At 39.8% G+C, this 17,927-nt stretch overlaps 1 protein-coding gene across 1 annotated transcript in view; it reads right to left on the reverse strand.

The window, feature by feature from the left end:
* The window catches only part of TULP4 (TUB like protein 4), a gene marked incomplete at its 5' end in the record, with an annotated part of 119,137 nt that overhangs the window by 14,229 nt on the left and 86,981 nt on the right, over positions 1-17,927 (reverse strand). The window contains 4 exons of the mRNA XM_080342022.1: positions 365-589; positions 10,762-10,928; positions 14,822-14,956; positions 17,356-17,536. Of these exons, the coding sequence (XP_080198148.1) occupies positions 365-589; positions 10,762-10,928; positions 14,822-14,956; positions 17,356-17,536 (708 nt within the window). The remainder of the gene's footprint in view (positions 1-364; positions 590-10,761; positions 10,929-14,821; positions 14,957-17,355; positions 17,537-17,927) is intronic.

Consider the following 17,927-nt stretch of genomic DNA (forward strand, 5'->3'; position numbering starts at 1 on the left):
AGGCAACAGTTGAACCACTGTGAATCTCTCCTGTAACTGTGACACAGTATTATCATCAGCATGACCTCCTTCAGAAGTCTTTGTGACTCACCAGCATACTTTACCCTTGGAAAGGCCATTCCCATGGAATAACACAGATCAGCATGTGTGAGCCCTCTTTGCAGATTTTAATAGGCACCAAATGGATCAGTGAGCTCTTGAAAAAGACAGGAATGACCCTTAATCAAGCTTTTAAAATGATAATTATGATAATCAGAATATCTCATCATTTATTCATTGTCACTTAGGAGCAGCATGGAGAGTGGAAATCAAGCAACCCTTTCTTCCTCCTCACACACACACACACACATTTATTTTCTTTTACCTTGATTGTTGGTATAAAGGCAGTGGTAAGGTATGAGCAGAGCCGAGGGGGCAGGGTCAGTTTGCTGATGTCCTTATCATCCCGCAGACAGCTGGCGATGGTTTGCTGGCACAGGAGCTGCAGGCTGGACACCCTGTGTTCGACTCTGACAACGTACAATGCAGGTCCGGAAGCCATCAGCAGGCGCGAATCCCTGTGACCCCAACAAATGGAGATGATGGGACGCTGCATGGAGAGGAAAAGGATACAACTTTAAAAGAGCATATACGTTCTCCAAGATGCTTCCACAGCAAGTAACCATATGAATTCAGCACTGACCATGTTACCCTGAGTCTTCAGAAACTTAAAACTGTGTTCTATTGCCCGCAAAAATGGAGAAGAATTTGAACATCTGAAATTATCGATAACAATGGTTGACGTTTATACAGTACATTTTACTCACACGGCTTAAAGCTCTTCACGCAACCCGGATAGGATAAGTGACTTCAAAGTCATAAAGTGTTAAAAAGCAGGATCTTTTGATGCCCTAATCAGATTATTTCTTCAGTCATCTAATCAATCCTCATCCACTGGTAGTAGCTCACATTTGACAACTGAAATGTTAAACTATATGCACAGAGACCCTCAGTAAACTACTGAACAAAACCCAGTTGGCTTTCTTGTCTTGCACTGAGTCTTCTGCTGCACAGTGTCTCTTCTGAACTATTCCCAGAGGAAGTGAACTGAGAAAGAGCACCGAGAACAAAACGGAGAATGACCTTTTGTCTTCTGCTTGCCTACGCTCAGAAATGTCTGAATTCATGACAGTAAAACCAGAAAGAGTCAGGGGTGACTGGTACTACATGTCAGAATGTAGAGCAGAATAACAATAAACAACTCAAAAGCTGCTTTGGACATTATTCCTTGCCGCGTGAGCATTAAGAGTTCATGTGAGAATACCGAGGTGTGCTTGCAAGGAGCTCTCTAACTGTCTTCCTAAACCCTATCTTTTTCATGTAAAGCACTGGTCTGTTGTGACCTCTTACAGTCCTATCATTATTACTTCTGCTCTTCATGAGTCTTAGCTGCATCTACCTGTCATCTCTTGCTTTCTGTGTTACAAAGCATCTGCATTTGCACATGTACACATATTGTATGGAATTTCAATCCCATATCTGCTATCATCTCTATACAAATAAACAACATAAAGAAAAAACTACCACTCCATGAGAAATATTTTGCAGCTTCTTTTCATAATCTGTGATACTCAAAAGTTGAAGCAAATATGTTTTTCATTTAAATGCTGAACTGTGTTTACTGAAAGGTCAGGGTCTCTTTGGAATATAAAGATATAAAGACTCTTTACAAGATTCATCAAACAAGAATTAACTATACAGAAGAAAAGAGTCAAGGCACCACCAGTAGTAACTTTTATTCAATCCTCTCTAATCATATGACACCCAGATACTCGGGCTAGATCAGCCCAGAGGTTAGTAATCTAGTCTGGGGAAAAAGCTTCCCCTTCAGTTACAAAATCAAGATGCTTAAAGGTGAGAAACTGGGACAAGATGTTTGTATGTGAATGACATAATACAAAATACAGCTGCACAGCACTCTATCATTGTCTATTATCAAGACAGAAACAACTTCTTCAGATAAAAGATCTCCCCTGCTAAGTCACCTTATCCTAGATTTAAATTTCAAGGAAAATATCAGTTTTAAAGTGAGAGGAATGAAGAAGCTTCATTTTCATTACATGTAGGCACATCACACACACACACACACACTTCCATGGGGGCACAAACCTTCAGGCTGACTAATAAGCAAATGGGGCAGCTACTGTGAATCATGTGATTTTCACATTAATCGCTAAAGGCATTTTGTAGTGAAGAACTTCAAAAGAATTGAGAAATTATTTGTGTACCATCAATAATTATTACATGGCTTGCATAACCATAATCTGTGGGACAGAGCCTTAAGTTTGATGGGAAGTCACATAAAGTATCCCTTACTGACTGGTATTTTCATGATTTGAGAGTGTGGCTCAGCCCTCACACTGTCTGGCAGTAATGAGACAGTTCAAGCTGCTTGTAAAACAAATGCAATTGAAAAGGCACTGGCACAAGCCAGGTACCTGCCACATCTACTATACGACAGCCTAAGAAAGTGTGAGAGTCGGTCCGAAGATGGAGCAGTATTTGCCTGAACATCGCCATCAAGAACTTAGAGAACTGAGGCTCTGACAGAAAGAACACGTGGACAATGATTTGGAGAGAGGCCTGAGGAGAAGCATTGTATTGCACTGTTTTCTCCGATACAGGGGGCTGCTGCTAACAATGGCTGCTGTGTGGACTTCCCCTGCTGCTTCAGCTAAAACCAGCCCCAGCCTCCTGAAGGCTATTGTTATGAGGGTCTCTTCGACCCAGGGACAATAGCTGCCGTCCAGAAGATGTGTTGTCACCTGCAGTCTCAGCTACACGTGTCCCTCACCTGCTCCCCCAAACAATGGCCAACGAAAAGGAGCATGCCCAGAAGCTCGCCAAGGGTCCTGAGGTCACCCAATGGACCAGAGAAAGACCCCTGAATGCTGGACATGTAAGCATTGACAAAAGAAAACGTGAATCTTTTGAGCCTGCGCAGTATGAGCCTGGGTTGCGAAATCAAGGCGGAGACTGGCCTAAAACAATGGTAGCAAGGCGGGGTGAAGAAGCATAAAAGATGAGATCAGAATGGACACCACTGAAGATCTTCCCACCAGAGGATCCCGAACCACGACTGAGGACCGGCAGGACTCCACGGGACCCGGAGACCAGAGGGACGCTTCTAGAACTGGACTGGTGATAAATGTAATCTCATTTCTCATTTTACTTTTCCCTGTTTCCTTTCCCTTTTCTCTTTCTTACTCTCTCTCTCTCTCTATCACGTGATGCTTTACGGGCAAATTAATAAAGTAACACTGCTTGATTGAATTATAACCTCTTGGCATTTTGGTCGCCTTAATTTTGTGCTCTGAGATCAAGGTTAAAAGAACCATCACGAGTCCATCATCTCCAGCAGAAGTCACCCTGATTTCCCCAAGGGCTGAAACCCAGCATGGGTAGAACTATTGACCTGAGCCTTATGGTGGGATCCAAACCCCATCCTTCTGTTCACCTTGCACTAACTAAAGCTCACCAATAAACACAGTGAAAGAACAAACAAGTATGTGACTTAGTACACAAATGTTTATTTATTGGATAGAGTTTAATGCCAGAAGAGAAGTCTAACATCCCAGCTATCATAATCCAATACAGCACACCCAGATAGCTCTACCATGAAGTCTTGTACTGCAGCATTTATAATCCAATATATCACACCCAGACAGGCCTCTGCTCATCCAAATAGAGTAAAAATAAACCTCTTTTCTCCTCAGGTTACTGCTGCATGGAGAGAACAGCAGAGATGCAGGCAGCATCAGTTCAAAAACCTTTGCAATCTTAAACATATTGTCAAAGAATAGGTTTTTCATAAGCTTTGAAATGCCGAGTGGGACCTCTTGCAACACAGCACTGTGGAGCTGGGGAAGAGTAGAAAGTCCAAAATGAAAGACACTGCCTCACTGAGGGATTTCACCACAGTTTCCTGACAGGCAACCATAGTTCAGCCATCTTTTAAGCTTCTGAATGTCTGACTGCCTTATACTCTGTTTAGATATTTTTAGGTAAACAATGTGACTGGGTGCATGTTTAAATGCATGCACATACACTACCTACAAATGTCCTGCTTGTCTATCACAACACTTCTACTCTTCCATTTGTACATTCCGTCTCCCCACATACATCACATGTTTTAATCTTAGTATTTTCAATCTCATCAAAGAGTGCTTGTACCATACTGGTTTATCTTTGCTTGCTGATTCCCCAGATACGCCTTGCCTTCCTTTTCTATGGAATACTCAGTCCCCTGGTGCTCCTCAAGCCTAATATCCAGCAACACTTCATTTACAGTGAAGGGCTAAGATTTAAGATGAAGTTCAGGCAAAATTAGCCTGTCATTACCGAGTTGGAGAAATAAAAGATCACCCAAATGCCAGATCTGACCTGACCTTTAAATGTACTGCTCCAATAATATTTTTCAATAACTACGCTTCCCACTCTTTCACTTGAAGGACAAGGGTATAAGTCAATTACTGCAGCAAGTCAGTTATGAACTGGCCACAGCCTTCCTTCCAGACTCTGCTGAGAAAACAATGTCCTATGCAAATTGTCACTCCCCATAAAGCTGCCACTTATTTGCACTGTGATAGCAAGAAAAAAAAAGGAAGGAAAAAAAGTTGTTAGAAAATGAACAAGCAGATTCTAGTACAGAAGAACTTTGTTTTCCATGTTTGCACACTTGTTTTTTTCTGCCGGGAACAAGGAAAAGCAGCTACAAATATAATGTGTAATGATAACTTCTAATCTCACTTTGCATATAAAAATCTCATCAGGTTTTGAAAATCTCAGCACAAACTGTAAATATCTGAATGAATTCCAGGGTTTAAATACAAACACACAGGAAAAAAAAATCTTGGAAAAAACCCTGAACTTCTGCACACAGATAGGATTCAGCGCTATGACAATTATATATTAGAAATACTTGGCTAAAGAGCAAGAAAATAAGATGTTTTATCAGAAGAAATAATGACCGAAACACATCTCAAAAAGTGGTCAACAAGGAGCTCTTTTGCCGTGTTTTTTAGAGTGGCTGAAAGTCAGCTCCATCTACTCAAATCTGTACCCCCAGCTGGGATGTTGACTCCCCTTAGAAAAGCACGTGGGAACGGTTATTGCTGCTCAAGCTCTGTAGTTGCTTCTGTAAGTCACTCGTCTGTCTCTCTCACAGGAAAGAACATAACTTATATACCTTTTATCACCTGTATGCAGTTTAGTCAATGAAAACAAGCTGTTCAAGCTGATTCTCACTGTCTGCCTTGAGCTCAGAAATCCTGAGCCATGGGGCTGCCTGATGCTTGCACTAATCCCCTGTCTGCTGGCATCGGGAGTCCCACTGGTAATGAAGTAAAAATGGTATTCCAGGGCAGAAAGCCCAGCAACAAGCGGGATTCTTCTCAGGAGAAATAATCCAACTGCAAAATAGTATCTAGTGAATGGTATGCTGTAAATAAAACTCTGACGTACATAGTCTGGTTGCTCTCACTGCTGATATGGAGACACACATTTTCTCCACTTCTTTTCTCAGAGAGAAGCTGGAAGGTGCAACAGCTGCAGTGCCCACCCAGCTCTTGTGAATTCTGTGTGCACATCTCTGTACCGCCACAGCATGCACGGATTGATGCTGGAAAGTAATGTACCTTCTTCACTCTCCTGTTCCCCATATTTACAGTGGGAATAATATTAACCATGAAAAACTGGTGGCGATAAAAGCAAAAACGACTATGACACAATTTTTTCACTCAGAAAACTCTGATTTGCAGATGTTCCTTATATCCTGTTTCTACACTATTTTCTTTTTGTAGAGTTCAATACAACAATGAGATTTCATTTTAGCAGAACAAGTCTTTGCTTAGAGAAGTGTTTCCATTTTCCAGTCCTGATCATGACCAATTTCTGCAGCAGTCAGAGATATCTTATGGCCTATATGGAAAACATCAAGGTCCTTATTGACATCCCAAAGAATGTTTCACCAGCTAGTTCTAAACTGTTGCTCTTGATTAACTTTCTGTAAGAAAATTAACTCTTGTTGAAGCTTTGTTGTCATCCAGTAACAAGTAAATAGGATTAATTTCAGGTGATATAAATGAAAGATAACATTAATTCAGAAGCAACAAACCTGAACACTCTACATGAATAAATGAAGACAGAGTAAGCAAGGTCAGCTCAGCTGGGTAACATAAAAGGCAGCCTCTTCTCTCAAAGCCTTTTGGTGTTAATTTAACCTAAAACTGCACCCTCCTTCTCAGGTCTTAGTAAAATAGCTTCTACACAACCACCAGGTTTCCGCAAGATCATATAATCTTAAATCTATCAATTCAGATGCTGGGATGTTTCCAGTAGGGAAGCAGCCTGTGAAATGCTGTGAAGGCTGCAGTTGCCAGCAGCAGGTTTAGAACAAGTGGGTCTTCTTCTCAAAGACTCCTGGAAACCGCTCCCATAAAGATTTAACCTTTGGTACACCACTGTGAATTAGGTTTTAAAAATATTACACTGATAAAAGTGTGATTACAGTTTTTCTGCATCTAATCTTGTTGCCTATATAGCTGATTCTGGACCATATAGGGTTCAGTTCACACTCATTCTTCTACTTCATTGCACTTGAGGTTTAATCTGTTCTTACAGCAGTTACACAGTGGTATAAAATAATAAAATAATGTAAGTTTACTCTTGGATTATGGATGTATAAAAGATATCAGAATCAGGGTTTCTAAACTCATGCTCTTGTTCCCCTGGTCCTTTCTGGGATATATAGGAAAGAAAATTATAAAAAGTGAAGAACTAACCAAAATATAAGTCACAACTTCAAACCATCCGGATAATTTCACAGGTTTGGTAAAGTCAGCAGTTACATAAATTTTGAAGTGATCCTGCAAGAGACTCCTCTGTTCAAACTTCAAATGAGAAGATATGAAGCAGCTGCATCCACTCAGAAGGGAGCTTTAAGAAGCAGGTATGGTTAGCTGATATCATAAACACCTGTTTGCACATCAGATGAGAAATTCTGAAATGACAGAACTGGCTTGCAGCATTTCTGGTGAAGAATTTTAGCAAAACTGTAAAACTGTCTTGAATGAGTTGATTATTCTCATCCCTGCTTGATGCCAAGGGAGGACGATGAAGATTTAACAAATAATGTGAGAAATTAACATTCTTTCAATAAAAAAAATAACGAGCACCAGGGCAACCTGCTGTTGCAATCACATTTTTAAATGTAGAAAAAGCAAGACCATGAAAACCTGCCAGCTAAAAGAACAGGGTATATTTTTGGTTCATCAGGTTGGTGTTCGTGTACATGAGAACAAACATAGTAAGAGCTACCTGTTACAGAAATTGGTAGTGTATTTTTGAATAGTTATCAGCTGACTGACAGCCTTGAAGATATGCTGTTTATTTATAAAATAAACAAGATATGTTCTTCATTTATAAAATCAAGTCTTTGGAGTCACAGTATAGACGCAGTTTTCATAAATTGCTTCCAATAAGACAAAGATCTGGTGTGACTTCCTGAAGTCCCTTCTGAATTTTTTTCATCATTCTTTCAAGGTTCAAACCAGTTTGATTCTGTGTATCAGAAGTTCAACATTTGCCCAACCCTTACACAAGCTTTTCCAGCTCTTTCCACTATATTCTGCAAATATATACTTGCAGCATGGCAGGGTGGCAGGCTGAAGCCCAGAGCAGGCACAAGAGACATGGTTACACTCTGCTAACTCTACCACTCTGTTTATGAGCGTTATTTTTCATGCAAAGCCACTGCATTCATTTCGATACTTCTGAACAAGTGTGATCTCCCTATCTAGGGTTTTTATAATCAGCAAACTAGGTTTATGAACCATCAAATCCTACTCCGAAGGTAAGAGCTTAAGTAAGTTAATCAAATGAGACAGAGCGTGCCAAAACCACACTAACACTGGAGGAGAAGATGGCACATAAAACAACTTGAAGGGATCCATGGCAACCGTCATCATCCAGATGAGTAACCTGTAGTATCCAAATCTATTCTGCCTTGGGGTTTGCCAAGACTTCATGTTAGGTAACATTCCAGCCAAGTTGTGTTTTAGACTGAGCTTTGTTATAAATGATAAAATCTTATGTTTCCTGAATATCCAACCAAAGACAGGACAGACAAACAGCAGAAACAAAAACAGTTCAGTATATTTTACTGATTAAATTTTCAGTGTCTGCTTTATCAAAGAATTGGGACAGAGTACGACACGGAAAATCATTTTTGCACCTGTAATCCACTACTTTCTATGCTTATCGTTGCTTTATTTTTTACCTTTATATACAGAAAAATGCTCATTTAGAATAAATGTGCTTTCCCAGTTATGCATTTGCTTGCTTTAGAAGAAGCAGTTCTAGCAGAAGAATTTGAGATGAGGAAATTATTTTCTTTTCTTTCTTCAATTATTTTCTTCAATAACCAATGATGAATTTTATAAAATCCCATTACAAGGCTGAGAGTCACGGTACAGAAAATGAATTAATTAACTCTGACGAATTTGTCAGCAGACAAATTAGTAGGACCACTGACTCACTCTGTCACCTTTGCATATGCATTTTTGGAGCAGAGGCATGGAATAACAAAAGTTACTAGCAATTTTTTTGCAACAGCAGTTTTTATCTGATTTTGTTAGCAAACCAAATACTTTGCAATGTTCTCGCATACCTGTTACTTAGCTGGTAATATCGCTAGACCAGCATTCAAATACATAGAAGCATAAAGTCCACATGAGCAGATATAGGCATTCTTCTGAAAGATCCCTCACTTCCTCCTGTAGCTGAGTAAATATGAATTTAAATGCACTAAATAAGGAGAATAAATGCTAACTGATAAGAGAAGAGGAGTGGCTCTGATTTAGGCAGGTTTATGCACACAGTTTTTTAATAAACATACCAGTTTAAATGTTATTTTTATCCTGGTTTCCCAAAGAAATTAGACTTTGTGGTTGTGCTATTAAGTGGTTGTTGCCACCTCCTGCCTCCCCCATCCTTCACTTCCAGCCTGGCTTAAAACTTCCCAAGCTGTTGGCTTTTCATCTGAAGCTGACAATGGGGAAAGAAATCTCCATGATATTAAAATGCTGCGGTTTCAGTAAAAATTAGCAGCTGGAAAGAGCGGAGAGGGTCATGTTAGTATTTTCACTATGAGAAATGCTGCAGGATGAGCTTGACAGTTACCTGTTCTGTGTGGCCTGTCAGTTGCCCTATAAGTACTCATATAATGGTAGAATAATTAACCCTCACATCGGCCACAACACGTGCTTTCTCCTGGCTGATTAAGTAGAGGAGAAAGGAGAAGAGCTGAAAATATGGAATGAAGTTGAAGGGATGCAGGAAGAACTAGAGGAGATGAAGGTATTTAAATGAAGGAGAGTTTGAGGTTACTGGGAAAAAGCAGTAAGAGAAGAGCCTGCACACACGCACACCTTAAGGCAACCTGACCCCATCAGTTCCAATGCTCAAATCACGATTTCACAGCTTGACCTCAGAGCACTACACTGGTTTGAGGGCTAATGTGGACATACTGTATGCTGGTACTGAAGCAATGGAATGAGGTTCACTTTTTACCTGGTCTGGGAATAAGCAACACAGGTATAAATATGTCTTCTCCACAATCAATCCAGAGATGAAAGGGCTATGCTACTTTGCTGAAAGGACTATGTTTAAGACGATAAAGCAGTGTGTATGGGTAAGTCCTTTAGGTACCTAAATCAGCACTACATATCACTGTACATATTTAGGTTCGCTTTAGAGACCATTATTTTACATATTACAAAATTAAAGAATTCTATCTAAATTAGAGTGCTAATGTTAATAAGCACAGGTTAATGCTAAATATAGGCAAACACAAAAGCTTAGCAGCTGGTTTACTATGTCATCCTTTTGTATCCATCCCAGATCAGGGTACTGAAAAAGAAAGGATAATAAATGGTATCATCATTAAACATAAAGTAAACATATCTATAGCATTTTCCTTCACTTTTAGATTTCAAAGCTATTATAAATTGACTAAGTTTCAATAGTACAGTCATCTCTGTTCTGCAGAAAATGAAATAAACTGTGGAGCGACATTCAGTTGGGTTCTGAAGCATCAGCAAGACCTATGAGCCATGTTGTACCACCGAGCGGCACACAGACCATGTGCTGACATTTACTTGTCAAGTAACAGGACTGAGGTTACAGTGGAAGTCTGTACAGAAGATGGGAACAGAAACAAGACTTTTTGATTCATTCGCTTAGATCTGATGCTATAAAAAGTAAAATACTGCATTCAGTTTAACTGATTGTACGTTAGAAAATTACAGCAATAACAAAGAGAGAATAATCTTGTAGTTACGATACTGGACTTTGAATATTTTTGTCCAGCACTTGGCTCTGCTACAACATCAAGCAAGTTACCTAGTATTTTCTCATCAGTCACTTATCCATGAAACAACAGAATTTCCTTTTTCTATCTTGTTCATTCCTGGCCCAGTTGTTTTGAGAAAAAGATTGTTTCTCCTTATATATTTGCCCAATACCTAGCACAACGGGCCATAGAATCAGATGCACTCTTGGATGTCTACCTTAATGCAAACAGTATTTTTATCTACATCATATTTTAGAGTGTGTTAAGGATGTTTTGCTACCCTTTTCACATTGCAGGTCTACACCAACAAGCTGATGTGGGAAAAGCATGTCAGCAAAGCATTGAGAACTGACTTTAAAAATACCTCCTACCTGCACAGGTGTCTCCAGAGTGTAGATATGTTCCCCGCGCACATTGTAGAACTTGACAAGCGCGCTTTTTAACAGGGAACCGTTGCTGAGGTCGAGCAGCTGGCTTTGCTTCTCCATGCCTGCTACTGCAAGTAGGTCTCCCTGTGTGCACCACTGTACCACCACATCTGAAATCACAAAGACGGTTTGCAATAATCACTGATTAGAATCAGTAAGAACAGCATTCTCAGATGCTGCAAAGTGACTTGAACAGCTAAATCATGCTCTCAGAAGTTACTTAAGTACTTAGAAACCTAAATCCTTTCATTAAGATAGTAAAAAATACGCTGCATATGCACTTTCAAGCATGACTTTATTTTGTAAATTGCAAAAAAACGTCTAAAAACCTTTCTCTGTGGTGAGTCTAGAATGTAATTGGTGGTTGCTCCTAAGTACCTAAGGAAAAGAATTTATTAGGGATGTTAAAATTGATGTGGAAGATCTTATGCAGATCTCTGGGGTAAAGAAGTGGAATCAAGTTAATAGGCAGATAAATAATCTCACTAAGAGAGCAGCAAAGAACATTTGTCTGGAAAACCCTACAGTGCAAAAAAAGCAGCATATTTAGCAATGCCTCATGTTCTCACTGGTTGTGAATATAACTTTAAGTACGACTCAAACTAAAGTTACGGTTTAGTATAACATCAAACTAGAAAGACTTTCAGATTTTTGTCCATAAATACATATGGCCTCCATGTCATAGGTTTTCTTTTGGTAGTGAAAGTCTACTCATCTGTCTAACAGGAGTTTGCCAGAAGCACACAGGGATTGCTTACTCTCATATACATGGATATGAAAACACATATCAGTTACTTCTCCTACAGGCACTTCATGATGAGGAACGCCCACAGCGAAATTTGAGGATGCTAATTTCAAACCCTTCTATCCTCCAGTTCCTTGTCACACTGCAATAAGAACACTAAAACAGTATCTTGTGTTTCTGCTTGTGCTTCAGAGGCAGATTTGCATGTGCAAGGAATACCAAGCTACTCTTTAAACCTTTTTACTCTAAAATCAGAGGTGAAAGGCAGCTATTTTGTGCTGAGACAAAGTGGAGGTAAAGACAAAACTTTTGTGCTCTAGGATGCTCAATCTGCCAAGAACCTTTTGAAGACATTTGTGGGCGAGAAGCTGTCTTCAAATGAAGAAACAGAAGAGAAATGAGAGTTGCCAGGAAGGATCTCAAAATTGTTTCAAGTTGTCAACTTGTCATTTTCAGGGACTTTTATGTGAAATTTAAAATGGTTTTGTATTATTTCAACTTTCTGATATTTCTCACGGGAATTGTGCTTCTGTACCTATCAGAGGCAAGATGCATGTTCCTCAAGATAATTTTTTCACAGCTAGGCACTGTATGCCTCTTCTTTTCCTCTTAGTCCTCAGGCCTCTAAATAATCTACAGTGGAATTTAATTCATCTTTCTCAGAGAGTGTAACAACAGGCAGGTTAGAAAGCAATGAGGCATGCTGATCAACCCCAATTGTAGTAACTGGCTTAACTACACAATTAACAAAGTGAAAAAACAATCTCCTTTGGATACATGTCTTCAGGTAAAATTTTCAGTCAATCCCCATACCAAGTGGAACAGGAGCAATTACTGCATCCAGCAGTTTTCTCTCTCTCTCTCAAATCTCCTAGATTTAGGTGCTGCAAAGGCAGTGAAGGGCTGGATGTGGGCTGCAGCATCCCCCCTGAGACAGCGAGGCTCTATGCTAACGGCATCTCCAATGACTATCAAACTTTGATGTGAAATAGCTCAACTGATAACTAGTTCTCAGCACAAGCACAGAGATTGAAAAGCAGATGGAGGTTTCATCTAGGTTAACGGTCTGCAAGTGAATCAGTGGACCAGAGTCACCCCACAAAACTACTTGCCAGGCACTACAGGCATGTGTACCAGTGAACTTCGAACAGACAGCACCCTGAACGTGCAAGAGCTCTGCAGGTAGTTGTTGCAGCTAACTACTACAACTAGTAGATGTAGTTCAGCAGTCCTTCAGGTAGCAGTGCACTGAAAATCACTGAGTTAAAAAGCTTAAAAAAGAAAGGATACAACTGAACAGTTCAGGACCTCCACTAGAACTGACAAAACTTCCAGGAGCATTCAAGCTGGATTAAGAAAACTTGTATTTGAATAAGGAAATTCTCATCCAAGGGCAAAAGTTTTTCTATGTCAATTTAATATAAATATTCTCAGTAAAATGACAGCTATTCAAAGCTAGCGGAATGACAAAAATATACTGCAATTGCTTGAAATAATTTTATAGCTGTCTGCTTTAAAAACACATGGAATAGACTACAGCAACCATAAAGACAAGGACATCTGTTGCAGAGACAACAAAGCAATACTTTGAGATTTCAAACAAAACCACATGAATTAAGACTTGCAAACAATATTGAAAACAATCCATTCTCAGAATACAAAGTGGCTGGAGAAGATGAAGATCCTGAGCTGGTGGTTTTGCACATTCCTGCATGTTACAAAAGACAGTGAAATTACAGTCATTTGAAAAAAAATTTGATAAGAAGATATAGAAAATGTGTACCTCTGTATAAAATGATAGGTAAAATACTTTCCACTGTACAGTGCTTCAAAGCAACATACAGTGATATTCCAAGCACAATTCTCTGTCTCACACACACTTCCAATCCAGCAGTATGTTGCATAGTTTTCATCTACTGATGAAAACTATGTATTCCAGTTTACAATTCATAAAAATATTTCTACTCTAGCTTGTACATTAATATTTTGCTAGAGGACGGTGATGTAATTAAGAGATCTTTTCTCCATTAGCAAAAGTCAACATGGAAAGAGAAAGAGAACCAGGACAGACAACCTCAGCAAGATAGAGCCCTGCAAGTCTAAACAGAGAATAAGACGGGGTTTGTTTCTCCTACTGTTTCCAGCTGAAAGCTGGACTAGATGACAACTCAAGACTACTGCCCATTCTATTTACTGTAATTCTGTAGAGATGCTGGACAGTCCCTTTGGTGGATATCACAAGTGCTTCTCCAAACTGGCTGCAGTTTCCCAGATTTCAGGCCTCCTTTTGGCTGAAGAAGTTTTCTGGATCATAGGGCTGCCTCACGATGCTGCATTTTGCCAGCCATGCACTTCTTGTGTTGGCACAGATGGAAGCACGAGTGGAAAAGAAACCTCAATGGTGATTTTTTTACCTCCTAAGATTACCCTACATAGTGGATCATCCAAAAACTATTGTGCTGGTGTTAGGGCAACTTTTCAACAAAAATATCCCACTGTTACAGAACAGCTAAGAGTCTGCTCCAATAGCATTTTGGTTTTTTTTCCCCATCCAATATATAACTAATTTACCTGTGGAGGCGAAAATGAATCAATGGAACTTATTTTTAAGTATATGCTTATGTGACGTAGTGAACTAAAACTTCTCTCCAGGCAAAGCACTGCAAATTGTACCGAGAGTGCTGGCAAAGTAAGGGATGTTTTTGATAGGTAAGAAGAGTACAAAATTCAATGTGAATTAAAGATTCTACATGGAATACTGATCTTACAAACAGTCATCCACATCACTTAGCAAGATGCGTAATAATTAATCAGTGGAATTTTCCTTCTCTCACAATAACTTGCCTCTTGATAATTAATAATTCTAGCAAGTTTCCCAAATTTGTGAGAGTCAAAGCAGCACTGTGATTCACACCTGGTTACCAAAACCACGGGAGGAGACCTTGTGAATTAAAAATGGAAAGGAAGTGTTACATAGGAGGGGCATTCACAAAAACCATAAACATATTAGCACATTCAGCAGAAAAACAGCATCCAGATCAATTTGTTCTACAAAACTGCCAGAAAAACACGATCTTAAAAATTTAAACATTTTTTCAAACACACACCAGCAGGTGTCACCACCGGAAACAGCAATAACAGTGGTTGAATTATTCTGGGTTAGGAGAGACAGCCACATAAACATAACCCATACACACATCATCAAAAATACAAGAAAAACAGAGCATAGGAAGGGGCTGAAATGGCTTATTTTTGTACCTTTCAACCCTGAGCGGATGATAGTAGGAGATAAGTCGTCATAATTGTTCATTAAACTGATGTCTCCCGACGTGAAGCTGACAGTAAGTAGTGGCTTGGTGTTCTGCACCGGGACTGGATATGCAGCTGGCCCATCTGCAAAAACAAGGCTCTGGAGTGAGCAAAAGGCAAACAACCACAAGCAATTACACCCACACTGAAATACACTGTACTGCAGCCTACCGACATCAGGAGTGGTTCCAAGCCTCAGACCTTACCTATTTATTTCTGCAATGTTTATGGACAAAAGCAAGGCAGGTTTAGGTAGTTGGTTTGTCTGCTTCTGTGAAACCCCAATGTTTTTACTTTGTGAATTTTTTACTGCAGTATATTCAGAGCGATTTATGACAGTGGTGGTTTTCAATCTTACTCCACTGTCAATTCCCCAAAGTCTCTACAAATTGAAAACCAATGTTTTGGAAGGCTTTCTTGGGACTCAAGTTGAAAACCAGTTTAATAAACAATATAATCACATTAAAAGCTATTTGTTAGATACACTTCCTGCTTGGGTAAGTGCTAGGGACTCTTCCTGAAGACACATAGAGACATTGTAAGACCTTCAAGGGAACACACTGACCTTTCACAAATTACTGTATTCTAAATGTTAAGAGCTAGGCAGCAGCATGAAAAGTTACCTGCCATTCTGCATACCAGGAGTGCACTGGTGCACTCAAAGGTACAGATGAGCCCAAATGGAAACACGGCTCTAAAAACATTTCTACAAAATCTCTGCCCCTCTGGGCTTGTTTTTCAATATTCACTGAAATTCCCTTGTTCAATTACTTAACGACCAATATCACCATCTGTAGCACTCGCTGTTTAACTCTTCTTGTTTACAAGTTCTGACAGGAGATGCCGCTGGCCCCTGATAAAGCACCTCTCAAGGCCCAGCCAGCAACTTTTCAGTCAACAAAAACGGCACAGCCAGTTCAGAGTGGTATTGCTTCCTGAACTTGCAAAAAAGCTGATCAAAAAGCACTTTGGAGAAAGAAGTCTAGTAATTACCATCTCCGTGTGTATATAATTTGATAAGAAAAACCCATCAAACTTCCAAGACTTCCCACACATCTGTGTGAGTCAAAGGTTTGTCACCTTTGAGAGGTTTATGCTGCATCTGCTCTAAAGAAAACATATCATGTTTGGGTAATCATTAAATTAGACTTGTAGGCTTGTAATGAATCCACCCACCTCTCCGACTGACTCAGAAAAAGCCAGCACATTTGGATCATTTAAGTTCTTATCTGTGTACTTTCCAGCTTCACCATCCTCCAACTGGAATCTCAGTATTTTTAAAAAGCAATTAAAAAAAAAAATTAGTGTTGTTCCTGTCTTGCTTTAGAAACTTACTAGGAAATCTGAAAATATTCTAAGGCAAGAAATCTCACCCAGTAGCAAAAGTGAGGCATGAAAGCCAAAATAAAGCTCACTTCAAAAAGATGCTAACATTTTAATAGATGATCACATTATCTTCTATCATTACTTTTTAAATACATATGCTTATTATATTGACACATACACATATGATTTTGAAAAAAGCAGATTTTTTGACTGAGTCCAAACTAGAACTAAAACTGCAAGAGTCCTCAGTTCCGTGGTTCAGATCTGAGATGCAGATTCACAATATTTCTAGCTATTATGTATTTAAATTTGTCACTGTACAATCACTGTTATATTAGTCCTTAATTTAGCCCCCCCCTAGGTCTTGCTATTGATTTCCAAAGAGATTAAAACAAAACATTTCACCCATTGAGTTATATTTATACTTAAGGGGAGAGAAGGATTTCTTCCTGACCCTCAAACTGGCAATGTGCCCTGAAACATGGGAATTATTAACTCCAGACAGCTCCAGTCACCCTTCTTCTACCCTGTGTAATTGCAAGAAATATTTTCATTTCCAATCCTTCTATGGAATTTATTGAGCTCTTTATGCCAGGACTATCAAGGAATGGGACTATGATGATAAGCATTATCTCTGCTTCATAGGATTTCTTTAAAACTAAAGATGTAGTACTTTCCGCTATATCTAGTACTGATGTCTTTTCACACGAATCTATGTAACAATGCATTAACTTCAGTGGCTGCCCTCTGGCTGCCTCCACACATATGGACCACTGCAGTATGTCACATCTGCTTATCAGTGAAACCTGATATGCCCCTATCTAGTGTTTTTCACCCTCACTAAAAACTTTGTGCTTTGTGTTGTTATCTCATTTATGCAAAAAGAGGCAGAGCAGCACATACAAGGTGTGGCCTGTAGCAAGCCACACTGCGAGGCTGGCCTGGTGGTAGAGCTGGGAGTGAACCCACTCCCCCATAGCAGCCCTTTGCTGCAACCCCCACACTATCTGCACAGGAACTCACCAACTTTTAGCTTCTATCAGCCTGAAAACACGGACATCGTGCTGCTTCAGTACAGCATGACCACTCCTTGGTGTTTGAGATACCTTCATGAGCACCTGCAAACCTGCGGTGGAAGGACATGCACGCACTCCTACCTTGTGGTGGGGAATAGTCGTCAGAGTCCGTGTCACTCTCGCTGCTGTCCTCCACCAGGAAGCTGGGGTAGTTCCAGGACATGCTGAGGATCCCATCTGACTCATGAAGGAGCACGTGGGCCAGCATTCGGCCATGGCAGTCCATGACGATAACCTGTCCATCAGCAGTGCCAAACAGTACCTGAAAATAACAGAACAGCCCTCAGTCTCACCAAACCTCAGCCACTGTACCCTCCTTCAAAGGCATCTTGTAACTAACCTAGAAATTAATTGAAAGCAAAGCAGTCAGGGATGTGAAATGGTGCCACAACAGCATACCACAATCACAGATGTATATGAAGAATGAAGTCAAAGCACCAGGGTCTACAAGGTAGGTTCCTGAAATCTGTGAGCAAGTCATGTTTCACAGTGTGGTGCATTTTGTTCCATTTAAAATAAGCCATTACACTTTATTTTAACTTGGCCATTACTATCACCCAAGTGAGCTGCCAGAAGGGCTACCACAGATTCTGCAGTACTCTTGGAATATATAGAAACTTCTAAAATTGGTGGCAGAAAACAAGGTATGTATC

Source organism: Nesoenas mayeri, assembly GCF_963082525.1.
Source record: "Nesoenas mayeri genome assembly, chromosome: 3".
In the NCBI taxonomy this organism is placed as follows: Eukaryota; Metazoa; Chordata; class Aves; order Columbiformes; family Columbidae; genus Nesoenas; species Nesoenas mayeri.